Consider the following 26,589-nt stretch of genomic DNA (forward strand, 5'->3'; position numbering starts at 1 on the left):
CACCTCGAAGACTTTATTGCTGTTTGGTCATTTATTCTGTTAGTCTCCATGCCACAAGGTGTCTCTCTCTTTTGCTCATTTACTGTTTCTTTGTGCAGATGTGCGGGTGGTTTGTTGAATGGTAGTGTAACAATCGATTGCTATTAATGAATGGCTAATAATTTATTGCTATGGTGTAATAATTCATTGCTCTGTTAAAGTTTGGCAGAAGAGATTTTCTCTGTAAATAGCTATTTCTTTTGTTCTTGTAATCTTGTAAGAGCTGAGTTAGAAACGAAGGAGAGAGGGATGCAGGAATTGGAGTACCTTCTGCTTTGGGTTTGCTGAAATGGCACCTGGAGAGTCTTTATCACAGGTAAAATGGTTTTTGCTTTTGTTTAGTTTAGCTTCATCTTCAGAATTTCAAGGAAACTGTAGGGTTGTATCTGTTGGGATTGCCTGAATTTCCTGTCACCTGTATTGGCATATGTACCTGGCAATGTGGGCCACCTGAATTTGTTATTCATTGTGTACTAGGACATCTCATTTTAAAGAGCATCTCCCATCTATTCGACTGAGGCCCATAGGTGAGAATTAGGCCATATATCTAGTATTTGGATTCTTGCAGTCAGATCCCACACTTAGTATTGTTCTTGGTACACAATACAGCTTAGTATATTGTCAACGACCGGCTAATTTAGTAATGTTTTAAATGGCCACTTGAACTTCAGGAGTAGGAAAGTAAATAGTTTTGAATCCAATAAAATATGTAGATAAACTCAGATGAGGGGGGAATTGAGGACACCTATTATAATGAAGGTGGTCCTAAAAGGCTTTTTTCCCCTGGCTTTATATAACTTGGCAGAATTGAACTAGATTTTGGATTTTGAATGCACAAGAAGAATAAAAAGACTCAACTACACATTATATTGGGCTTTGGTAATATGGCCAATTTTGTTCATAAATTACTTAAATGACTTACTCGTTAATGTGACTACAGATTCTTTCTCTGGATAATTATAATTAACAGTTGCTTAAGGTTTCTCAGTGCCCTTTCATCTGTCATCTCATTTGATTCTCATTATCAGTCTCATGAGGTAGGCATCATGTTACTTCCTTATTTTACAATTGAGGATATGGAGAGTTAGATGAAAAGTGACCCTGAGGTCACTGGGTGAGTGGAAGGAAGAACCCAACTTTCCTTTTTTTTTTAAACTCAAAATCCCATACTCCCTCCACTCTTCTCTCTCTGGTCATCTCTATAAACTTTTTTCATTGTGAAATGGTGGAAAGAGCTTGAACTGGGGGTCTGGAGACCTGGGGACCAGCAGGTTATAATGTTTGATTTCTTAAGTTCCTTTGCAGCTTCAGAACCTCTCCCCAGGACCTTGTCCAGGGCCTGAGTCAGCTCTGCATGCTCACCTGCAGCATCCAGGGGAGGTGGGGGAAAAAGTGGAATCCTGGGTATTCTATCTAGCTCTGCTTTGGCACAAACAAACACACAGGATCTCCTTAGATGAGGAAAATCCTGGGCCCTTACCCGATGATTTTCTCTGATCTGCTTCCTGAGCTGGCATTTCTCAGTTCGTTCTTTTTTACTCATCAACAAAAGTATTTGAGCCAAGCTGTCTTGTGGTTTCAGCCCAGGGATGAACACGTCAGTTACGTGCCCATCTGGCTCCCAGAGAAGCGTGATAACCTCCTTGCATGAACACATCTGTTATCTTAATCCTTTTTGGAACAGGGCAAATGTAAATAAATATTATTCTATTTCTCTCTCAGATGTTTCAGCTCCTGGCAGGTGGTTGAGAATGGGCAGGGCAGATGGTGGGAAAGTATTTTTTTATTTTACCTCCATGGTTAACTCTGTCTGTTGTTCACAGATCAATGTAGAAAATTGTGGGTTACTGGGATAAGGGCGATTACATTTGACTGACATTAAAAAGGAAAAAAAGTACTGCCTGACTGGCATGGCTCAGTGGTTGAACGTTGACCTTTGAACCAGGAGGTCATGGTTCGATTCCCAGACAGGGCACATGCCCGGGTTGTGGGCTTGATCCCTGGTGGGGGCGTACAGGAGGCAGCCGATCAATGACTCTTATCATTGATGTTTCTCTCTCTCCCTCTCCCTTCCTCTCTCTAAGATAAAAACATCTTAAAAAAAAATATAACCAACACTGTCTACCATTACCATCGTTGAGCACAAGAGAGAAGTTGTAATGACAAGGTCCCACCCGTGAGACAGGCCAGGTCTTCTAGGTAGATAGAGTTGCATTCTTGTGCTGACTTTTTCGCCTGTGACTGGTGAAAGCCTCACCCACGACCCCAGTCTGCATTTGGGAAGCTCTGCTCAGCCTGGTGCATGGGTGCTTATCACTCACAGACTTCCTGGGCAGGGAGTAGAGCTCTGAATGGAGAAATGAGATCTATGTTCCCAGGCCAGCCCTTTCGTTCTGCTGCCATCTCCACCCCTGTGCTAGTGCTGTGATAGAAACCTTAACTTTATCCTTTCATCTTTCCCCATAGGCAAGAAGCGAAACCCTGGCCTTAAAATCCCAAAAGAAGCATTTGAGCAACCTCAGACCAGTTCCACGTAAGTTGGCAAGATCATCCTTTTCACCCAAACACTTGCACTTTACAGATTTCTGGGCAATGGGGGTTCGTTTTTGGGACCGGTGAGCAGTACCTCGACTGTGGGGATAGTTGTTAGAAGGAAGCACCCTCTAAAGGGGAAGCTCTGTGCTCAGTGTTCTGAGACTGAAATAACCACACTAGGTCAGTTGATCTATTTTGAATTGGTAGCTTTGAACTCAGTGTCTCCCTCACATTGGCTGAAAATTGAATGTCAAAGATGCATGTGGCAGATAGAGTCCTATGTAAGTCTCTGGGTGTGGACTTTTTGCCTTTTCCATATAGATTTGAGCAAACAAGTGAATCCTTGTGAGAGCCACTGTTGTAAAGCTTGGGTTGAGATGGAAAATGGTATTTGATGAGAACTCAGCATCCTGACACCCAGATCCTATCCCACATAAACAGAAGGCAAAATGAGGTAAAGGAACACTTTTTTATTAGCTGAAGCTTTGGCCCAAATCCCCAAGTGAGCTCAAGTCCCGGTGAAGCAGGACACCCTCTCCCTGAGGTGTAGGTTGAGCTTTATTTTTTGGCCAACGGATTTTCAGTTGCTCTGGCACTATTTGTTGAAAAGGCTCTCCCTCCTCCATTTACTTGCTTTTGCACTTTTGTCAAATATTAATTGAGGATACTGTAGGGATCTAATTCTGGGTTCTCTGTTCTGTTCCATTGATCTGTGTGTCTATCCCTCTTCGAATATCACAGTCTTGATGACTGCAGCTATGTAGCATGCCTTAACATTGGGGAAAGTGATTCCTTCCATTAGGTTTATCTTTTTCAAAATCATTTTTGACTATTTAGGGCTTTTTTCTTTTCATATAAGTTTTAGAATAAGCTTGTCTATCTCTTCAAATATACTTGCTAAGATTTTGATTGGAATTGCATTTAACCTATAGATCCATTTAAGGAGAATTGACATCTTTTCCTACATTGAGCCTCCCAATCCATGAACATGGTAGATTTCTCCAAGTATTTAGATTATCTTTGATCTTCTTCATTAGTATTTTATAGTTTTCATGATAAAGATTCTCTTCATTAGGTTTTATCCTGAGTATTTTATTTTGGGGGAGGGGAGCAATTATAAATGGTATTCTGTTTTTGATTTAGGTTTCCACTTGTTCATTGTCAGTATATAGAAATGCAACTGATGGTTGTGCTGATCTTGTCCTGTGACCTTTCTAAATTCACTTTATAGTTCGAAGCTTTTTATAGATTTCTTGGAGTTTTATGTGCAGATAGCCATGCCTTCTACAAAAAGAGATCATTTTATTTCTTCCTTTTCAAACTGTATATTCTAAACCTTTATTTTCTTACCTGATTTCAGTGGCAAGGATGTCCTGAGCTGTGTTGAATGAGATTAGTGAAAGCAGGCAGCCTTGCTTTGTTCCTTATCTTAGAGGAATAACATTTACCATTAAGCATGATATTAAGTTTTTGTAGATGCTATTTATGAGGTTGAAGTACTGAGAGATTTTATCATGAATGTGTGTTGAATTTTTTGTGTGTGTGCATCAGTTGATACTGTCATAGCTTCTTCTTTGTCCTGGCATATGGATTAAATTGATTGATGTTTAAAATGTTGAACTAGCCTTGCATACCCCAAATAATTCCCACTCGGTTGTGGTATGTTACTTTTTATATATTGTTGGATTTGATCTGCTAAAATTTTGTTGATTTTTTTCTAAGCTCATGAGAGGTATTGGTCTGTAGTGGGGTGTTGTGTGTGTGTGTGTTGATATTAAGGTAATTAATACTGGCCTCATAAAATGAGTTGGTGAGAGTTCCTTCTTTTTCCTGGAAGACACTGTGTAAAATAGGTGTTAATTCCTTTAAAAATATTTTGGAGATAAAATTGACACATAACATTATCTTAGTTTTAGGTATACAACATAATATTTCTATATATACATTCCATTTTTTTCTTTAATGTTTTCTAAAATTCTCCAGTGAAACAAAATGGACTTGTGTGTTTTTTATTCTGGAGCTTTTTAACTACAAATTCAACTTCTTTAGTAGTTATAGGACTAGTCAGCTGATCTTTTTCATCGTGGATAAGTTTTGTTAGTTTGTGGTTTCAAGGAATTGGTCCATTTCTTGTAAGTTGTTGAATTTATGAGAATAAAGCTACTTACAGTATTTCCTGAATATCCTTTAATGGCTCAAGATATGTTGTGATATCCCCTGGTTTTCCCCTTGATATTAATAATTCGTTTCTTCTCTCTTTTCTGTGTCAATCTTGCTAGAGCTTTATTAATTTTATTGTTTTTTTAAAGAACCAACTTTATTTTTCTGTTTTCATTTTTATTGATTTCTGCTCTTATTTTTTTCCCTTTGGGATATATTCTATCCACCTCCCAACTGTCTTACATTACCTTCCTTTAAAATTTTTATTTCACCTTCTAATTTATATTCATTTTCTGTATTTTACAAACTTTTGAAAACCACCGTAAATCCTTCCTTCCTATAAATGAATGAATAAAAAACCTATGCGAGGATAAACATAGTTTCTATGTTGTCTTTCCCTCGTGGGGTAGAGTAAACTTTGAATATACTTTCCTATTTCCCTGTGTAGGGCCAAGAGCATTATTGTGGACTATGCCACTTTAGCCCATGGAAAGCCTTATTATTATAATTGTTATTTTAATACTGAGGCTTAAATGTTTACTCCTAAAGAAGTAGCTTCCACATTTTGCATTTTTCTTGGCAGTTTTTCGAGGTTGGCTTGGTGACTCTTAGCAGTTATATGCTGCCTCCTTCTGCTGTACTGCACAAAAATAAATAGCCTGGGACAGAGCTCCATTCTCTCTAGTTCCACGTGTGTGGTCCCTCTGCTGGAGCCTTTCTTTGAGTAACTGATGCCAGTGTGTCTTTGACTCAGGTTTCTGAGCTGTCCCCTCACTTGACTGGCAGCAACTCATTCTAAATCGATTCTGTGCCAGTCAGCGTTCTTTCATTTAAGCCCTCACAAGAAACTCAGGAGGCAGTTGCTATTGCTCTCACTTTATAAGTTGTAAAACAGACCTGTAAATGGGTCCGGTGCCTTGCTCAAAAGCAGCCGAGCATAGCCTTGTGGGCAAGACTTCAGGCTTTGGCGCTAGAGTGCCAAGGTTTGTATTTGGGATCCGAACTTCACTAGCTGAATACCTTAGATGAGTTACCTAACCTTTCTGAGACTTAGTTTCCCCTCCTGAAAAACAGGAATAAATGACGATGCAGTCGCTATGAAGATTAGGTGTCGTAGTCCATACTAAGTGACCTAGCGCCTGTTCCATGGTAACTTCTTAGTGAAGGTAGCTCAGCGTGGTACTGTTATTACTATCGCTTCACTATTTTTAAGTGGGAGAGCTGGCATATAGATTCAGGGCCCTCTGACTCTCAGGTATGTCCTTTTAGCCACATATTAGACTGGTAGAGACTGTGGCCAAACAGTCCCTGGCTATGACATGAGAGCAGGATCTTTTACTTCTGCAGTTGAGAAGGTCATATGGCATAGCTCTGGGTTCTAATATCACCATCTCTTTGAATGACCTTAAATTATTTCATCTGTTTCTATGTCAATTCTTCGCATTACAAGAGAAATAATAATACTTCTAAGAGTTGTGAAAATTAAAGAAGATATTTTATGTAAAGGTCTAGCCCAGTCTTTGGCCCAGGTAGATGCTTCATCAATATTGTTGAGTAGAAGAATAGTTATAACAATAACCAGTGAACTGATTACTCAAATTAGAATACACCAAAGCTTGTTGTTCATATAAAACACTAACTCTATGCCTGGCTGGCGTGGCTCAGCAGTTGAGCATCAACCTAGGATCCAGGAGATTCCAGATCAAGGCACATGCCCAGGTTGCAGGCTCGACCCTCAGTAGGGGATGTGCAGGAGGCAGCCAATCAATGACTCCAATCATGTTTTTCTCTTTCCCTCCATTCCTCTCTCCAAAATCAGTAAAGACATGTTTAAAAAAAAAAACAAAAAAACCCCACTAACTCTAGGTGCCCTTTGGAATACCTTTCAGGGAAGGACTTTGTTAATAAGCTTGGTTCTTTCCTCAGTGGATGAAAATATTGAAAAAGTGATAGAAAATATCCACCCACAGTATAAACCTCCTACCCAGAAACTCCGTGCCCCAGGCAAACTTACGTGCCCAGCCTTGGACAGGACACAGTGTCAGCTAACCCAATACGACCTGTCAGTCTTGGCCCCATCGCTTGATGCTTTTGGCGGACCTGATGAGCCCCACGGCCTGAGGCAGGTGTGGGTGGATTGATCATTTTCATTAGAGGAAGCCTGAGTGGTGAGAGCAGGTTCCTTGGATTCAGTCAGACTTGGATTGTAATTACGGGTCCACCACTTAGGAGCAGGTTAGCTAAAGTCATTTGGAACATGGGAGTAATGGTACCCATAGGAAGAGGTGTGTGTGTGTGTGTGTTAAATAATTCATGAGCTGCAGGTAAAGCACCTAACCCAGTTTTCAGCATATATCCTTTCCTCCTTAGGTCACTGAGAGTCAGGTGATGTGAGTTTTATTTTCAGCTCTGTTGAGGACTGTGGCTTCAGCAGTTTTTCTGTTTCATTTTTCTCAGCCTGGAAAATGGCACAGAACCCTCCTATTTGGTAGAGGTATGGTGTGAAGTTAGTATAAAGCTGCAGTCAGCAAACTCTTCTTGCAAAAGGCCGGATAGCAAATATTTTAGGCTACCTGGGCGACAGTGGCCTCTGTCGGATATTCTTTGTTGTTTGTATTTTTATAACCCTATAACTTGTAAAAATGAATGCTGAACCATCGCAAAGGGTTTTTTATTGTTTATATTAGTCACATGTTTCAAGCAATATCTGTCTTTATTTCAAAGTTCCACTGCAGTTAGTACGAACAAATAGTGAGGACTAGAGGAAAAGAGCTTTGGGAATTTGGAGAATGCGAAATCAGATTTTTACTAACTTAATCCTTCTGGAGAAGTGTTTCTGAAGAAACACTCCCTGCTCCGAAACACAAGATATAGAAAAACATCGCTGCTCGCGCGTGTGCGTGTGTGCTTTCCACTCTCTCCCTCCCTCCCAGGCCCTGGTTTTCAGTTTGTATAGGAAAGTTTATTTTAGGTATTCGGTGCATTTCAAAGGGATTTCAAAGAGGCAAGAGAAGGCTTGCTGTGAAAGCCCGGACACGTGTTTACATCTGTGTTTATATTTCTACGTTTCCCTTATTGGTTTCTTTCTTCATTTAGTTTCAGCAGAAGGGGTGGAGTTATACTACATCAGGGCTGGGAAAAGTTGTCCTTGGCAAAGGGTTCTCTTCTCTCCTCCCTCATCTTCCCTCCCTCCCACTTCCCCTTGTGTTTTTCTAGAGACGGTCTGGCACGCACCACCCCTCCGCAGCTTTATTATTTGGCCATATTAACAGTCTGTTTCCTGGCTCACACTCCTGGTGTCGTGATGCTTTCGGTGCATTTATTTTAGGAAAAAAGCTTTTCTGGGCTCCTCGTTAGGGGCACAGCCAAAGCCAAACGTCCATCTCCTAAGTGGCTTGATATCAATCCAGGCAGCTTTGAAATAGAAATAAATACACAGGAGGCGACTGTGCACTCTCTTATGGAGACACAAACTCAGCAGACCTCTGGCTGCTGGGATGAACCTTGGATAGTATGTACACTATGTTGAGAAGAAATATTGCGTCTGAATTAGATAGCCTGACAGAATAGAGAGGATTCTCACCTGAAAATCAGGGGACCTGCAGTACTTGTGACCTTGCACAAGTCATTTCACCTCTCTAGCCTTTTTTTTTTTTCCATCCAAAGGCAGGGACTAGATAGATTTCAAATTTAAAAAAATAGATATATATTTTTTCAAAATATATATATTTCAAAATTAAAAAAAATATATATATTGATTTCAGAGAGGAAGGGAAAGGGAGAGAGAAATAGAAATATCAATGATGAGAGTCATTGGTCGGCTGCCTCCTGCATACCTACTACTGGGGATCGAGCCCGAAACACTGACATGTGCCTTGACAAGGAATTGAACCCTGACCTCCTGATTCATGGGGCCATGCTCAACCACTGAGCAACACCAGCCAGGCTCGAATTCTTATGGTCTGTGAATTTTGTGAGTTAAGATAACCATTTGCCAATTATTGTTTGTTTTTTTTTTAACAGTTGTGGGAGCCCGGCTGGGCGTGGCTCAGTGGTTAAGCATCGACCTAGGATCCAGGCGATCAGGGTTCGATTCCCGGTCAGGGCACATGCCAGGGTTGCGGGCTCGATCAATGACTCTCTCATCATCGATGTTTCTGTGTCTCTCTCTCCCTCGCCTTTCCTCTCTGAAATCAATAAAGATATATTTAAAAAAACAAAAAAAACCCAAACAAATAAAAACCAGTTGTGGGAAAAGTGGGGAGTTCATTGGATACTTGGTGTTCTTGGATGAAAAAGAGTTTGAGGCTTATTGGAATAATATAATTATCTATATGACTATATACATATGGCTCATATTTATCGGATATTTACTGTATGTGAGACATTTTGTTAAATACTTTACTTGGAATATTTTATTTAATACTCCTACTCTGTGAGGTAGTTATACTAACATTCTCATGTTATAGAAGAAACGGAAGCTCAAAGGGATTAAGTAATCTAAACTAAAATGTATTTTATTCCAAATCCTACACTGTTAACACTTGTATGCTGCTTTATTTTATTCATAAACTTCCTCCTTATTTCTAAAGAAAAATCTCTTCAATCACATATGATTTGGGAAGGACATTTTTGATTAAAATCTCACTTTTTTTTCCTTTCTCTCCCTTTATTTCCTCAGGCCTCCTCGAGATTTAGACTCTAAAGCTTGCATTTCTATTGGAAATCAGGTGAGGAAAGTCTTGTCTCATTGAAAAAGTTATTTTCTGTAGTATGCTGTCTGTTTGAATTTAAACAGACGTAGTGTGTGGAACTCTTGATATTTTTGAATGTCGAATCGAAATCAGACTGTTGCGGTCCTGATAGAAGGCATTTGAGAAGAATAGATGGTTCTCTTTTGGGGGGGGTTGTTTCTCAAAGTGCAAGCACATCTAGTTGCCATCATCAGTAGGCACATGGGTTGCACATGTATTTAAGGAGGAACAGCTGACGAGCCCCAGTGTAGACAGCTTAAACTGAGCAGTCTGGAGGCTGAGTTGGAGTTGGATCTCTGTATCGCCTGTGACAGGCAGGTGGCATGTTTTGGGAGTCTGAACATCTCCCAATGCTTCTTGCTTTCAGTGGCTGCTTGAAAAAGCTTCTAGATCAGTAGCTTCTGGACCAGAAATAACCCTTAGAACGCTGGGAGGCACCAGAGAGAGGACAGTATAGTCTATGTCGAGCTCATCTTTGTCTTTCCTGTTGCATGGTTTTCCTCTCTCGCAGAACTTTGAGGTGAAGGCAGATGACCTGGAGCCTATAGTGGAACTGGGACGAGGTGCGTACGGGGTGGTGGAGAAGATGCGGCATGTGCCCAGCGGGCAGATCATGGCGGTGAAGGTAGAGTTGACGTTCCCCAAACCTTTTCTGTCTGTGGTGTTTACCTTTGTCCATCCCCCTTTGCAAATTAGCCCTCTTCCTAGAAGCAAAACAATCTTTAAAGGGATAAAACAGAAAAGATTATTTGCAGGGAGCAGGTTGCCCTCCAAATGTGTGGAAAATATGTCCTTAACGTCACCTGATACCAGGGCCAAATTAAAATTACCTTGATTGTCTCAAAGTTTTTTTGTCTCCCTCCCCATTCCTGCCATATTGGTTCCTCAAAATAGAATCCAAACAAATGTTCACATTTTGCATTTGGTTGTTATGTCTCAAAAGTCTTTTTTATTCTATATTCTATTTCTTTTAAAGAATTGTCCCTGAAAATCAGAAAAGCAGAATTGAGGGGGAAAATTGTCTTTGTTTGAAAAAAGAAAAAAAAGAGGGTAAAATACATCTTGAGTGAATTTGCACAGTTTCTGCACTATAAAAAGAAATGTATAACCAGTGCATATTTCTCGAGTAGATGCTGGGAGGAACCTGGAGAATCGCCATCTCCAGATGAGTTAATAGATTTGGGCCATCCTTAGGAATGTGGGTGGTCAGATGACTCGGATCCCTGTGTTTTTGGAGAATGGAGAGATATCTTTACCTTAGCTTGTAGATTTCAGTCTGTGCTCCTGCAGACTCTTTGCTAAGTAGGCAAAAAATATGTGAAAGCCTCGTGATATATTGTCTCCGTGATTTAATGAAATAATTGTATTTCTGTAAGGCTGCTGATGTGAGGGCTTTCTCTTCTCTCGGAAGCACCGGGATAGGAACGCAGGATTTCTCCATTTCTGTTTCATTCCTCCTATTTCCCACGTCAGTTCTCTTATAGTTGCTGTTTAGCCCAAATATTCTTAATCGTTTCCAAAGAGGGGCTTTTGGCTTATATTGTGGGACTTGACATGGGCCACAGAGTTACTCATACTGTGGCCTCTTTGCACTGAACAGATATAATACAACAAACCAGACTGTTTTTGCAACTTGGAAATACACTTCTAAACATTTGCACATTTTCCAAAATACGTTATCAGTTTTGTTTTTCAACCAGGAATGATTCGGAAAATCAAATGAATAACAGCCTTCCTTATGTTTCTTTTGTTACAAATAGCCAATCACTTAGGTTGGCTGTTCAAAAGTTTGTTGCTATAAGTTGTACTGTGGATTTTGTACTATTTTCTGGATGGGACTCTAATTTTAAGGTCCCTGCGTTATGAACTGCTTCACCCTCGGAGCAGTAACCATACACTTTCCTGTGTATTCCCATTCAGCGGATCCGGGCCACAGTAAACAGCCAGGAGCAGAAAAGGCTACTGATGGACTTGGATGTTTCCATGAGGACCGTGGACTGCCCTTTTACGGTCACCTTTTATGGCGCACTCTTCCGGGAGGTAGGCGATCCTTCAATTCAGAGTTGAGAACAGTCACTTAAAAAGAAGTGTCTCCGATCACATGCTTGCTGTGCACGGTCTTGGTGCTCTTTCTTGTTGCACAGGCCTCCTAGAGGAGCCTTTGGCTTTGCATTGATAGCATGGTGCCCTGGTGCAAAGTTGCCTGGAAATGATGGTATTTTCAGATGCTTGGAGCCCTGTTCAAGACGCTGCCGCTCTTTCTCCTTTCTGTTTTGCTTTGTCTCTTTTGGCAGAACTGTCTATGTCAATTGTCTATAGACTGATTTGGATAGTGTCCTTAACATATGAAATACTTTGCTCTGGCCAGGTAGCTCAGTTGGTTAGGGCATTGTCCAGTTAGCCCAAGGTTGTGGCTTCAGTCCCTGGTCAGGGCACATACGAGAATGAACCAATGAATGCATCAATAAATGGGACAACAAATCAGTGTTTCTCTCTCTTTCTTTTTTTCTCTCTCCCCCCATCCACTCTCAGATCAATACAATTTTTAAAAAAATCTCAATTTTTTTTTTTTTTAAGTCTGAAATATCCCGAACTTTTGGCAACTCGCTGCGCTTTATGTAGCCTGCTTTTGTACCATATAGGCTTATGTTTCTCTCTTTGCTCTACCTCTGCTTTTCACTGTACTATGCTATGGATTACGATGTTTCACCTCAGTGTTAAAACCAGCGTTTGATTTACTGTGGCCAGTGCTCCATGCAGGAAGTTAGACATGGAGCAGGCTTCCAGACTTAACTCCTGGGGGCAGTCACAGTAAAGGCTGGGATTTCAGGGATTCTATCGCTTGTCTCTATTAGTATTTTGATGCTAGTGTTCATTAAGGAGCAGGTGATCCCATGCCAGTTCTGCTGGGCTGTCTGCTAGTTTGCTCTTTGGAGATAATCTTTCTTGTTTTATGGATTCCTTTGAGATCTTAAAGAGACACTGTGCATTTCCTCCAAAAACTCAAACAGGAAGTAGTTCTTCCTGACAGGTGCTCACTGTTTTCTCGTTTCCCCTTTCCCATCCCCTCTAAAAATCTCTGAACTCATTGGTCTCCAGGGTGATGTCTGGATCTGCATGGAGCTCATGGATACATCGCTAGATAAATTCTACAAACAAGTGATCGATAAAGGCCAAACAATTCCAGAGGACATCTTAGGGAAAATAGCAGTTTCTGTGAGTACCTCATGGACCCCACAAGGAGAATGTGGGACGTGTAGGCCTCCTGTGTCTTTGTATCCCCAATATGAGGACACACCACCATAGAACCACACAGCATACATTGAATGCTGGAGTGCTCCTGAGGATGGGGAGATGAATGCTCCTCTCTCTGAGCAGTGCAGATTCTGTCCCTGGCTCAGTGTGGTTACCTGCCAGTTCAAGTGCCTCCCAGCAGTGCATTCTTTGGCTATGACTACAATCCTAATGTCTGTATCCTGATATTCCTTTAATTTTCATTTGTAGATTATTACATGTTTTCTTAAGACTCCTAGGCATAGAAGGAAGCAGAAAAAATTAAATGGAATGAAGTGTTTCCCCTTTAAAGCTATTGAGGTTCAGGAGGGTGGAGAGAAAAAAAAATCCCGGAGGCCAAATGAAAACCAAGATATATGAATGAGACATAGTCTCTGCTATAAGATGGAGTCCTCTCTGGTGGGTGGGGTCCAATTTGTGTAACTTCCTGTATATTTTTTGGGAAAGGACCACCACTATTTGAGAAAATCCTTCACCTGTTACCTTAAGTCAGGGATAATAAACCTGGATATACTTATCATCCAATTTCTTGCCAGGGATGGGGGACGTAAATCTGTCCTGTGTTTCTCTTGCAGATTGTAAAAGCGTTAGAACACTTACACAGTAAGCTGTCGGTCATCCATCGAGGTAAGTGTCCACGGAGCTTCCCTGCTGCTCCTCTCCTAACGTTTGGTTCTTTGACTTGAGTTCCACCCCACAGTGGATGGAGGTGGAATGGAGTCAGGCAAGAGGGGGTTTTCCCTTGGGACTGGATAGCAAATCATATACGCAGCTGTTCTTTATCTTGTCTGAGGGCATCATATTACACCTAAGTTGAATATGAAATACCCGTTACCAAGCAGAGCTGTGGGATCACCCCATGGACTGTTCTAGAGAGTAGAACAAAATTCATCCAGCATTGGCCATCACCTGGGAGCTTGTTAGAAAAGCAGAACCATGGGTCACAAGACTGACTGATTGCATTTTAACCAGATGGTAATTCTTGTGCACTTTCAGGTGTGAAAAGGTCTGGTATAAAGCACAGCCGGCAGGAGGCAGGATAAAACGAAAACCTTGGTAGATCTGTCTCTTTTTTATTTCTCTCCTTCCCCTTTCCCTTCCTGTTGACCTGTTACCTCTCCATCTCTCCATTCACCTTTCTTTTATCCATTCTTCTATCCCATTGCTTTCACCAACCCATGTGTCCGCCCATTTCTCTCTGATAATCATTTTCCCGGCATCCTCCAGCATTATATTTTCACAGCACTGTAATTGATGCCCTGAGAGGTATCTGAGAAGAAAACATATTCTTATTAAAGTTCTGCACCAGAACTCTTGATAGGGAAATAAGCAAATATACAACAGCCCATGAAAACACATTAGAAATAGGAAAGTACCAAGTAGGGAGTAGCATAGGTAGAATATGAGGAGGGAAGGGATGTGCTTAACCAGGTTTTTGGAAAAATTAATGGAAAGTATTGATAGCTAATAGGGCATGGTAATCTGGTAATTTTTATATTCTCTGAGCCAGAAAATAATGCGAAATGCCTCCAAAGTATGCCTGTTGCTACTGTTACTCTTAAAAATTGGAAAAATAGGGAGGAAGAAGTGGGGTGGAATCCAGATGGGAAGAAAAATGTGGATTCCCAATAAGTGTGAGCACGATTGTTAAGGGTTTATTTCAAAATTATGAAATATTTCATTCCCATCCTTGAGAGAATGTGTATAAAATTAAAAAATAATGAGATGAAATACATCATTCCATTTAAGGGGAAAATGATAAAGCGTAATTTTTAAAGTTTTAGAATAACTTTTTTCCCCCCGATTACATGTACTTTGTGAAAAGTGTCCCAGGGAAACAGTGAACTATAATTTGTAATTCCATCATCCAGAGAGAACAACGGTTCACCTACTTGAGAGTGGGTAGGTGCCATACCTTTCCTGGCTGCAGGATTCCACAATACGCCTCCACCCACATGTATATTCTGTGACCTGCCTTGTGGTCTGGAAATATCTGAGTTCATGACGAGTCCTACTCTGTGACCTCTTGAAGGGGCTTCAGTCAAAACTGGTTGATTTGATTGTATTTGGTATATCGTGATGTCACAGGATTCCTTTTCATTCCATGATCTATTATTATTCCTACACTACATGTACAGTAGGTCATTAGAAACCGGGCTTTTAAATATTATGTTATTGCCCTAAGAACAATTAACATGAGCTCTACCATGATAACGGAGTTTTAAGTGTACTGTGAAGTATTCTTTACAGGACAAGGGTGTACAGGGGATCTCTAGAACTTACCCATCTCCCGTAATTCAGACTCTGCCCGAGGAATTGGACATGTGATTCAGTAATAATTTGTCAAGTTATTACATGATGGGGGGCAGGGCACGAAGATGATAAAATTGAGGAAACAGTTCTTATCCACTGGTGGATTCACACAATTCCACAAGAAAGACACACCGTGAAATAGAAAATCAAGTTGAAAGTAAGAAGTATGTCACTGAGTTGGGTGGCGTTTGCTCCTGTGTGGGGCCTGGGGAAAGTAGGCTGAAGGAGAAATGGAGATTTCAGGCCCTCTGGTGGTAGAGCAGTGAATCTTCTGAGAAGGTTGGGGTGACCGGCTCGGGTTGTCCTTGCTTTCAGACGTCAAGCCCTCCAACGTGCTCATCAACACCCTGGGCCAAGTGAAGATGTGCGATTTCGGCATCAGTGGCCACCTTGTCGACTCAGTTGCTAAAACGATCGATGCAGGATGCAAACCATACATGGCTGTGAGTACAGGGCTGGGGATGGCAGCTGAGAACTCAGACCCTGCCAGGAGATAGGAATGGGATGGCTATGGGGAAGGGGGGAACGGAAATGTCATTAAAATGCAAGAAGTATTCCGCATCCCCCCCTTTTTCTTAAATATGTTCTGTCTGAAATCCTCAGTAACCTGCTTCATCTGTATTATTTTTTTAAAAAATCAAGCAAGAAGGTATATTGTTTGAAAAAACATGTAAATAATGCATACAGCCCACACAGATTCCCACGCTGAGTTGCAGGGACGTGTTACCTTGTTTGTTGAGGACAGAACAATCAATAGAATTTAAATCACCCAAATGCGTCAGTCAGGTTAGTCCTGGGAGAAGTTCATAGCTGTGAGGATTCATTCCCATCAGCAGACACCTCGGGACCACCTTTCACTCAAAGGACTTCTGCTGTATTCTATGTTGAAATGGACTTGTGCTTGGAATTAAAAAGTATCTTGTCCCAGTTTTACTAAAAGTATGTCAGCCTGTTAACACCAGAAGGTAACCCAGTGACTCTTGTTTTTTTTTTTTTTTTACTGAGCTCTGGACTGTTGATGTTTTCCATTCTAGACTGGCAAAGTAGCTTTATACCCTGTTTCTTCTGCAAGAGAATGGCAATTGGTCTTGAATTGTGAGGGGACTTTGATTTATCATTGTCTGCAAGAAAAAAACTAATGTAGAATGAAGACAAAACAGTGGTGACGTTGATATTTACTGTAGTTGGTGAGTCTCCCTGGCCCAGGAGACAACGTTTACAGCTTCAGACCACTCATTTGGCAGCTGGTGCCACCCTCACCCCAGGAGACGTTACTGAGCTAAGAATGTCATCTCTGTTGTCTTTTTCTGTCTCCTCTCCAGCCTGAAAGAATAAACCCCGAGCTCAACCAGAAGGGATACAGTGTGAAGTCTGACATTTGGAGTCTGGGCATCACAATGGTAGTGTATGATAACCACCGTGGGCGACAAGGTTCTGGGCATGAGAGCAGTGCCCTGCATGCTGGTCGTGGGCATCCTTCCTGCGTGAGACAGCAGGAGGTTCTGAGCAGCGGTGGTTGGCAGTATGATGCAGAAGGAACACTGAACTGGCATTGGGCAGACCCAGGTTTTCTCTTGATCCCGTCTCTGAGGAGTTGTATGTCCTTGGGTAGAGGATGGGCCCCCGTGGACTGTCTCACCGTCCTCATCTGGAAAATGAGAGGGCCTCACTAGAGGTCCTGACCGTTTTCTTGAAATTGAATTATTCTAATCAAGGCACAAGGAAGCTTGAGCCACTCAAAGAGTGCTGGTGTGTGGACATATGCTTCTCAGAACATGGTTATGACAGACGTCTTGGCCACTGAAGTCAGGTGGCTAAAAGACATGATAAAATAGTGTAATTTCCTTAGGCCCAGCCCTAAAGTTACAGGATTAGTGCCTTGTTACTGACTTTGATTGTTGATTCTCAGTGTGTCGCCAAGGTCTGGGTTCTCCACTGTGGTCCTGGCTCCTTCCCAGGCCCAGCAGCTGATTAAATCCGCAAGTTACTTCACGTCCCTGCCCAGAACACATGTGATCTTGTGACAGCAAAGTGGCCTTTACTTGAGTCCAAAAAAAGATCAGGCATTTGGGCCTCAGTTGTTTTTATTTCATTCCCTTGAGGGACCTGCAGGTGGCAGCAGATGAACACAGCTCCTTAAAAGTCTTAGGTCCAGAATCACTTTTGAGACTGAACCCTTGAAAACACGGTTGCTTTACATCCTGCTGGCTTGTAATTTTAAAGTGCCGCCGTGGGTTTGGGTGAGGACCTCGTTTTAAACAGGCTCAGTAAAATCATATTGACAATCCCTGGCACTAGGAAATTGGGGGGTGAGGGGGAGGAGGAATTTGCTAGAGAACAGATTATCAGTTTGCTTTCCCTGAAATTTTACGTGAACTTCCCCACGGTTTCATCCTGCTGGTTGTCCTTGGAGGACACAGGGGAATCTGTGAAGGCCCCCATTTCAGCCGTGGTCTCCTCTCCCATGCAGATCGAGTTGGCCATCCTTCGGTTTCCCTACGACTCATGGGGGACTCCTTTTCAGCAGCTCAAACAGGTGGTCGAGGAGCCATCGCCACAGCTCCCAGCAGACAAATTCTCCGAAGAGTTCGTGGACTTTACCTCACAGTGGTAAGAGTGCCTTGCCCCCCAGGTGCCTGCACAAAGAAAGAGGAGCTAGCCTGAATCTCCTCCGTGAGCTTAATCTATTATGCACACAGTTATTCCTGTGCATGGATGGAGGGCACCCTCCCTGCTGGAGCAGCAAAGAGGCCTCCGTCCAGTCCCTGCCCTCACTGAGCTGGAGTTAAGTGTGGAGTCTCGCCAGTCAATCATTATAGTACAACGTGGCAGGTCCAGGGATGGAGGTATTCACAGGGTCTTTGGGGGACTCAGAGAAAGATAGAGTTTCTGGAGGAGATAAATCCTGAGTTGACACCATGTGAGGTGTTTTCCAAGTGAAAGGCAAGGAGGGGAGGGAAGGGTGTTCCAAGCAGAAGAAACATCAGGCATCACGTCATAAACTCGAGGAAACTCTGTTATGAGAGGTTGAAGCAGTCGGATGTTGATTAGAGCATAAAGAGAAAGATGGTGGGGCCCATCGGAGGGTCAGGGGTGGGAGGTAGGTAAAATGCAAAGAATCACCTTGGATGAGAAGACAGTGGCTAATTTCAGAGTGTTACTCAGGTACCTAGACGTCTTGCAAAGTAATGCTAGTGTTCTGTAGGCTGTCTCCTGCAGAGTGCTTGCTAACTGTGGATATACGTGCCCAGGGTGGTGTGACGGGCAGCACTGGGGGTCTGAGAAGGGAATCTGAAGATGATGGTAGGAGTGGAAAGATAAAAGGAGCCATACTAATGCTGTAAACTTCGTATCAAAATTGCCAGTGGAATCGAGGAAAGTAGTAGAAGGGGTAGTTTTTTCCAGAAAATCTAGTGATTTCTGTCTGCAGAGGGACCATGGTGCCCAACGTAACTTGCTGCTAATGATCATTGCAAGAGATGCTGGGAAGGGATGCCAAAAGGAAACACAGAATGGAGCCACATTAGTTGATCTGAGTGTCCTGCCGAAGCAGGCGAGCATTGGGAAGGAAGGGAATCAGAGGCGGTGACCGGCCCCACTGGGACTCTTGGAGAGGAGCAGTGCTGGCCTCTTGCTGCTGGGGAAGGGGCTGGGGTTCTGAAGGCTGTTTGAGGGTACAGCTTCCTCAGGGTTATCATTCCTGAGCCTCCATGCTCATTGGAAGAAGCGTTCTAAATACAGCTTTTATTGGGTAACATGATGAGACAAAGTAACTGCCTATGGCTGGTGAAACTGAGGCCTCTTGGACTTGTTGTTAGCTCTAGCCCTGTGTCACCCCTGGTATTGTCCCCTAATGATGTATGATGGTGGCCTACCATTGTCTTTTTTTTCTTTGGCTGGATGATTTTATGAATGGCTTAGATCTTTGTGGAAGCATTTTAATTTTTCGTATGTATTAGCATACAGATGCACGCCTCCCCCCAGTGGCGGTCTAGTTGTTTCACCTCTGATGGTTTTAAGTTTGATCTGGAGCTGGGTGGAAAGAATGGAAAACTGATTATAACCTAAGAGCACCCTTTCTATTTCATGATGAAGAGGAGATAGGTTCTGAGCATAACTCCCTTTTGTAGCTGTTTCTCTATTTTCCTACGTAGAAAACGGTATATTTGAGACACATCTTCATGAAGGACCCTGTTTTGTATTTTTATGACATAGTTAGGCTATGATCCCTCAAGACATCTCAAAAAGCCCCAACTCTTTGTCGTAAGTGAGGGAAAGAGACTCCAGATTTGGAAAGTGAGAGATTGAATCTCAGATTTCGAGATTAACCTTTAAAAGACGGCATTTAAATTCCCGTAGTGGGGTCTCCCTGCTGAAGCTTTTTTGGGCATTTAAATTCAGCTCTGCAGGCATTTACTTTTTTGCCTCTATCTTATCTATTTTTTGAGTTATTTATGAAAAGTAAAAACATTTATAAAGAAAATGTATTGTTTATTATTAAAGTTATCTTTATTCGGCCAGCGGGACCCACTCCTTGCCAGAAACTAAAGTTCCCTTTCTTCCGATAAAGGTTAATTACATCTATGCTTTTAGCTCCTACATCTGTCTCTGGGCTAAATATAGAACTGGAACTAGGTAACCATCAGAGTATCTGTGACCCTTCATGGGATGCATCCTTCCCAAGTGTTTGATGACAGCACAGTGATGCTAAATGCTCTACACCTTCATTCAGGGAATCAGCTTTTAGCCACTCTCCCCTGATCTCCGTTGGTTGGTTTGACAGTATATTGTGGTGTGTGGGGTGGAGTAGGAAGCCCTCTCAGGCTACCCCTCTCATGTCCTGAGTTAGCTCTAGACCGCAGATATCCAGCTGATGTATTTCTTTTGCAATAACCTCAGAGAAACATTATCTTGAGGGGAGGGGTGGAGAAAAGAAAAAGTTAAGCCATTTATTCCTTATGAACTTGAAGGGAAAAAAAATATCTTACAGTTCCTTCCTTGGTGTACTTACTTTGAAATAGGGACCACTGAAAGGTATTTTCTACCCCCCATGTGGCTTTCTTATCATAAGGGTTTTAAATAGTTCCTGGGGGGAATCGTGCCCCATCTAAGCCTCATGTGGGGTTTCATCACAAAGAAGTCTGATAGAAAAGCCATGCGAGCTAGTCCTGCAGAAGGCTTAGCAAATGACTTTCTCAAGACAGTAGGAGTTCAGCAGGCTTACATTTGTCATTGCAGTCTTTTCCTATAGCTTCCCAGGCTTGGGGACCAAAGGAAGTCACTGGAAGCCAGCTCCCAAAGGCCAGGACGGCTTGACTTCATTTATGCTTGCCCTTCCAGCGGGTGGAGAAGGCTCAGCGCCCAGCTGAGCAGCCCGGTGGCGTGCTGGTGTGTCGGAGGCCCACCCAGACATGGATACTGTCTGACTCAGAGGAACTAGTATAAGACAGAGACAATCAAATATAGTTCCCAACTTGTTCAGGAAGGACAGTAAAAAGAGGCACTGGCTATGTATTTAGCTTATGACATCTGTACGGCTCGAGAGGCGGAGTGTGTGTTTATTTTGTGGATGTACCACATCGCCTTCTTGGAAACGATGGGGGTGAGGGCCTGGGGAGGGCGGTGGATTCAAATAGGCAGAAATCCTCGGGTCAGCACAAACTTCAGGCCAGCAGTTCTCAAGAGAGCGTGAAGCTATTTTTTAGTGTTGGCCAGGGTCGGGAGCGTGTGTTGTGGCATTTGGAAGAGGAATTAGGGCTGTTAGCTAATTGCAAGCTTGAAAATGACAAGCCACTTGAAAATGCAAAGATCTGACTCAAATCCAAAAAGAAATCATGTAGCTTTGAACTCTGCCGTTGTTATTTCATACTGAATTTCAAGCACGTCCTATTAAACGTGGAACATTTGCCTTTTCCCCTAACCTTCCACTGAGTGTCTTGCTATCCTCAGGCTGTGCTTTGAGGTGTTCTCCATTTAAACCAGGGGTGGGGCACGTCCAGTCCGAAGGCAGTATGTGGCCCACGAAATCCTTTGGTCTGGCCCTGCCAAGGCCACCACAGTTCCAGCCAACACATTAGGGGTGAGTTAATTAAATGTTTGACCAAATATTGCAGGCTACTTTTTAAGTTGATAATTTTGTATGGCCCTCAATGATGTTATAAATATCCAAGTGGCCCTTGGCGGTAAAAAGGTTCCCACCCCTGATTTAAAAGATAGAGAGAATGGGTCCTATCAGTTATGTTAATTCAATAAATAGCCCTGGTTTGCTGTGTATTTTCCATCAACGCTGCAGTGGTGCTTGAGGTAAATTTTGAGTTTTCTAATCAGGGATCTTAAGTCGAGAATCCGCCTACTGGTCAGCAGTCTCTGAGATTTCAGGAATCCTTAACGTTTGATGATGGATCAATGTGGGGGACTTTCCCCACATTTTCTTTTTACAGATTTAAAGAAAATACTAGGAGAAGTTTTCTTAAACTCTTCCTGAGTTAAAGTGACCTGTCCTTAAAAAACAGAAGTTTTAAGTTCTTTCAACCTGAGGAGAAAAGAGATTGTAAGTTCATTGATCTACCCAGTAGAAGGTCAGAATTCAGCAGCATCCCCAAGATCTCTGATTGACAAAGGAGGCTGTTGTTTTAATCTTTGAGACAGGCTTTTCTTCCTGACTCTCGTCGCCCTGGGCCTGGGTCCTCAGGAGAGCATTTCAGAGCTGGGGTCTGAGGACTGACTCAGGTTCCATCTGACCAATCGCTTCAGTATCGAGTGTGGGTTTAATGTTGACTTGAACCTGTGCTTTTCATGGTCTATTTTAGCAAGTTAAATTGTTTAGATCATAGAAAAGATGGTCTGGATTTTTATTTGCTTTTGCACAATGGCTGGGAATTCAGGGCTTTGTGCATTAGCCTATTTGGTTTTTCTTTTCTTTTTTTTTTTTAACAAGGGTCTCTGCAGGTCTGCAGCACTCCTGGGATTGCATTTCCGCATCTGTTTCTTGAAGTAGCTCTTGAATTTATAAGGAAGAACTTTTGCTTCTTGGGGTGGGGGATAGGGAGAGGTGATAGTGATGAGCATGTACCCATGTGACAGATGGACCAGCTGGAGTTGCTTCTAAGTTAGTGATTTTCAAGCAGGGTGCTGAGGCACCCTAGTGTGCTGCCAGATTTTTTAAAACATGCACTACCTGATTCAGTTAGGGGCACTCACCACTTTTCTCTGAGACTATCAAATAAAAAAATGACAACAGCCAACACAACAATAGCCGTCCAGTGTGAATGAATCAAAACTATACCTTTTTTTTGTTAGATGGGCAAAAAATATATTTTTTGGTGTGTGTAGAATTTTAGTATAGCTTATGTTTGCCATGAGATGGAAAAGGTTGAAAATTGCTGTTGTAAGTGAATTTTATTTCGGAGAAGGGGATAGAAGGTAGCAATGAGGATGTACCCCTAGTATACGTAGCCCAGGGCTCTCAACCTCGGCTCTAATGACATTTGGGGCTGGATCATTCTCTGTTGTGGGGATGTCCTGTGCATTATAGGATGTTTTGCAGCATCCCTGGCTTCTGCCTATAGAGATGCCAGTACCCCCAAACCCCCCACCAGCTCTGCCAACCAAACATGCTTTTAGACATTGCTAAATACTTGCTGGAGGGCCAAGTCCCCTGCAGTTGGGAACCCCTAGGAGAGCCCTGTAGAATCTCAAGAGATAGGGACACAGAGTTGCACATGGGAGTGACAAGGTCCCATTCATTTCACTCAGGCACACCTTCCCAGGTCAGTTCACCTCGACAGTTGATAATTCCTCTTTCTAACTCCCTCTTATTTTTACCCTCCGTTGAGATGAAACTTTCTCTCATAGGTGGTCTGGTCCCTGAGGTCCCTAGGTCCTAGATCAGCCCTCAGTTCCAGGTTGAAACTCCTCTCCTCACATCCACCTGTACCCTGTCTCAGGTTCCCTGGCTACCCACAGAATTGCCTGGAATAATCTGGTAGGCTGCTTTCCGTTGTTTTGGTTCCAAAGTTTCCTCTTTCCTTCATTTCTTTTTGTTTTAAACCACGGTTTCTCACAGCGTCTCGACGATTCCACTCTCCCCTGGTTCTGTGTGGTTGGAGCAGAGCTCACGCCACACGTACTAGGTCTCATTTGCTCAGAGTGATCCATGCACACAGACCCCCAGCAACCTCCAACACCAGGCCAAGTTCCTTGCCATTCGTTTGTGATTTTGTGACCCAGCGGGCAGGGGAGTCTGTAGGTTGCCTTGCAAATCACCATTTTCAAAACCATCCTTTTCTCCATTCTGTAACCTGGGATTCCAACTCCAAATAAACCACGTCTTTTGTTTTTTTCCATTTTATGGCTGGGGATGGATATAGGGGTGGGTGGAGGGGTGGGACTCTTCTGATTGAAATCTTACTGCTGTTGTCTTCGATATCAAATGTTATTAAAATGTCTGTGTCTGTGGACAGCTGAATGAATGGTAGCCACTTGACAGGAGTGCATGGCCTCAAAATATTTGTGAAAAGAAAAATTGCTAAGTCACTGGCTGAGTGTGCATTTTCTTTCAGAGAACGCAGAGGTCGGAAACAAGCAGTGTTGCCTTAGACAATTTGTTGGGTGTACTGCATCTATCTCAGGAAGGGTTGGTTAGTAATATATAAAAGCAAATTATATGTTCAGGGGATGCAAGGACAGCAAGGTATTGAAGAGAGTGAAGAGATATCAAGGGTAACATAAGAAACACCTGCCAATTTCTTTTCCCTTGGGGGTGGAGTAAACATTGTTTTGAAGGAAAGTAGATATGTATGTTGACACAGAATGGCTGTAGATCAGAAAGGCTAGTTTATATGTCATTGGTTATTATCAAAGGAAAGTAAACACACACATGCACTCACACACCTGTTCTTTCCCTTAAGATACACCCTGGGTGATTTAAAACATAGTTTGTAAATATAAAAGTCAAGATAGGAGGTCTATGTTTTCAGTACGTTTTTAATGCTGGTTATGTTTAGTTTTCTGCAAGTTCTGAAATCATAGTCTAGTGAAACTACAGATGGTTTCTAGATTTTAATGTGATTAATTTTTTTTTTCTCTTTAAGCTTGAAGAAGAATTCCAAAGAACGGCCAACGTATCCAGAACTTATGGTGAGTATCCTTAGCGTCATAAACGTGTCCAAACTAACAGTTAGCAGCAATACAAGTGCCTAAGACCTAGAACACAGTGGAGCAACCATATTGGAAGAGCTGACTCACTGAGACGCTGGGAACCGGAACTGAACTGAAGGAAAAAACGCTTGATCCCTTCATGTGTCCTAAATCCCCTTTTATTACATCACCGTCTTAGCAGTATTTCCATGCTGATAAACAACATCATATAGATCAAATTATTCTATAAAACTTATATTTTCAAACTTTAAAGATACAAAGAGTCACAAATTACTGACATAAACTGAAAGAAAGCACATTTAACAGATTTTAATAATGAGAGAAACTTAAGTGCTATGTGACTGATGAATTTTTGATAAAATATTTAGGATTAATTGAAGAAACTTCTTTTTGTTGGGAGTTTAGGGAGGAAAGAATCCCTTTGTTTTTTCCTTCTGGTTTTTACTTTAGTGGGGAAAAGACAAAGCCGTAATAATTTGAATTACACGACTTCAGCACTCACAGTTTACCATTTGCACTACCTATGAAAAAGGGAGTAAATTTCACATAAAGTGCAACAGACATGAGTGACCCCTGTGGGGTCCTATGGAGCCTGGGGTCCTATGGAGCCTGGACTCCCATTTGAAACTTGCCTTGTTTGTCAGTATTTTCAGAGAGAAGAACATTTCCTACATATTTCTGATTATTGAAAGTGCAAAACTTTCTCTTTCCTTCCAAGTGACCTCTTATCAGAGGTTTCAGTAGAACACACTCGAGAAAAAATGCTGAGTCCTAGCTTAATGTACATTGGCCGCCGATGTCAAATTCTACCTTTCCAGTGCATTCTAACGCTGTGGTCTTTTGTGGCCTGCATATTAATGTTGTTAGGTCGTGTGGGCAGCCCTTTCCCTTTGTGGCATTAGTGTCTGTGGTACTGGATCTGGACTTGCCTTTTAAGGCCATAACTGCTCCATGCTTCTCTGTGGAATTGAGGTTTTTAAGTGGAAAATCTGAGTCCAAGCTCTTTGACTTCAGTGTTGGGAAAACACTTGCTGAGAGGCCATTGTTTAGATTGTAGGAGTTGGTGAGGAGGTTGAAAAGAAAACAGAACTCCTTTTTTCAGGTGAAGAACACTATAATTAAGGCCCTAGCCCAGACGTGGACCTCTTATAGAAATCTCAAATGTTTTTCTTTCTAACTTGGATCGAGTGGGTGTATTTGCCTTCAGATCATCTCATTTGCATATTCTCTCAAGCTCCCATGGGGAGCCAAGGCTCAGTAGGATTTGTTCTAGAGGAGGGGCCAGCCAGCTTTTTCTGTAAAGGATTCAATAGTGAGTGTTTCAGGCTTTGTGGGACTGCTCACTTCTGTTGTTTGAGTGTGAGAAAAGCCACATTGAGTTGTAAGCAAATGGGTGTGGCCCGTGTGCCAATAAAACTTTATTTGGAAAACAAGGCATTGGGCTAGATTTGGCCCCTGGACCACCGATTGTTGACCACTGTCCCAGATGATTACCACCAGAAATGATAACCAGGCAACACCAGTGATTGCCCAGTGAGGTGACAATGTTCTCTAAATATCCTGGGACGTTCTAGATTGAATTGTAGTGTTAAGGATGACTGAACCCATAGGAAACTACCCTCTCAATGGATGAGGTGTTGACATAGGCTATGGAGACCACTGTTGATTGTAGATTGCCCCAATGCTCCTGGCAGCATGTTCCTGGATCTCCATGTTTTCTCTAGGCACAACCACTGGTAAAGTCCTTCTTTCCTCTACCTGACTCTTTTTTTGAGAAACCCAGCCTGGAAATGATTTCATGGTGCTCAATTTGCTCATCTCCAGATTGCTGTCCTTGCTATTCTTGGTGCACTGCTTATAGAAGGGACTGGGTTCCCCCCTAACCTTTCTCGGCCTCCAAACCCACACAAGAGGGCGAGTCACACTTTCCACTTTGCCTGCCTGCCTGCCTCCCTTCTCCCTGCCCTCTGGCTGTCACAGTGTTTTCCCAGCCTGAGAATAAATGGGAAGATGTCTGAGAATTTTTTTTAAAGATGTCAGGTCAGGTTATTGAATTCATTCACAGACTTGGGCTCCATCCATGGAGCTAAAAGCCACCAGCAGAACCAGAGGCATGGTAGGGAGGGAGGGCAGGCCTGGGAAGCAGTCACTGAGATAATCTGAGGTTTCACATGTCCTGTTTTGATAGTAAACGGCTTTGAAGTACATTCAAAGATCGCCAAATGTCAAGAGGATGTGGGGAAGCTAATAAGCAGGGTGGTGAAGCACGTGGTCAGCGTGCTGTGTGCGTGGTTAGGAATCAGAAGTCATGCTAGATTTTATTTACCCAGAGAGC

At 42.5% G+C, this 26,589-nt stretch overlaps 1 protein-coding gene across 1 annotated transcript in view; it reads left to right on the forward strand.

Moving 5' to 3' along the window:
* MAP2K6 (mitogen-activated protein kinase kinase 6) overlaps window positions 1-26,589 on the forward strand; it is a 94,264-nt gene that overhangs the window by 58,319 nt on the left and 9,356 nt on the right. The window contains exons 2-11 of the mRNA XM_016201472.2: window positions 2,506-2,572; window positions 9,416-9,464; window positions 10,000-10,113; window positions 11,409-11,528; window positions 12,588-12,704; window positions 13,358-13,409; window positions 15,411-15,538; window positions 16,418-16,495; window positions 17,566-17,705; window positions 24,188-24,233. Coding sequence (XP_016056958.1) covers window positions 2,506-2,572; window positions 9,416-9,464; window positions 10,000-10,113; window positions 11,409-11,528; window positions 12,588-12,704; window positions 13,358-13,409; window positions 15,411-15,538; window positions 16,418-16,495; window positions 17,566-17,705; window positions 24,188-24,233 — 911 coding nt within the window. The remainder of the gene's footprint in view (window positions 1-2,505; window positions 2,573-9,415; window positions 9,465-9,999; window positions 10,114-11,408; window positions 11,529-12,587; window positions 12,705-13,357; window positions 13,410-15,410; window positions 15,539-16,417; window positions 16,496-17,565; window positions 17,706-24,187; window positions 24,234-26,589) is intronic.

This window comes from Miniopterus natalensis, chromosome 17, assembly GCF_054644295.1.
Source record: "Miniopterus natalensis isolate mMinNat1 chromosome 17, mMinNat1.hap1, whole genome shotgun sequence".
In the NCBI taxonomy this organism is placed as follows: Eukaryota; Metazoa; Chordata; class Mammalia; order Chiroptera; family Miniopteridae; genus Miniopterus; species Miniopterus natalensis.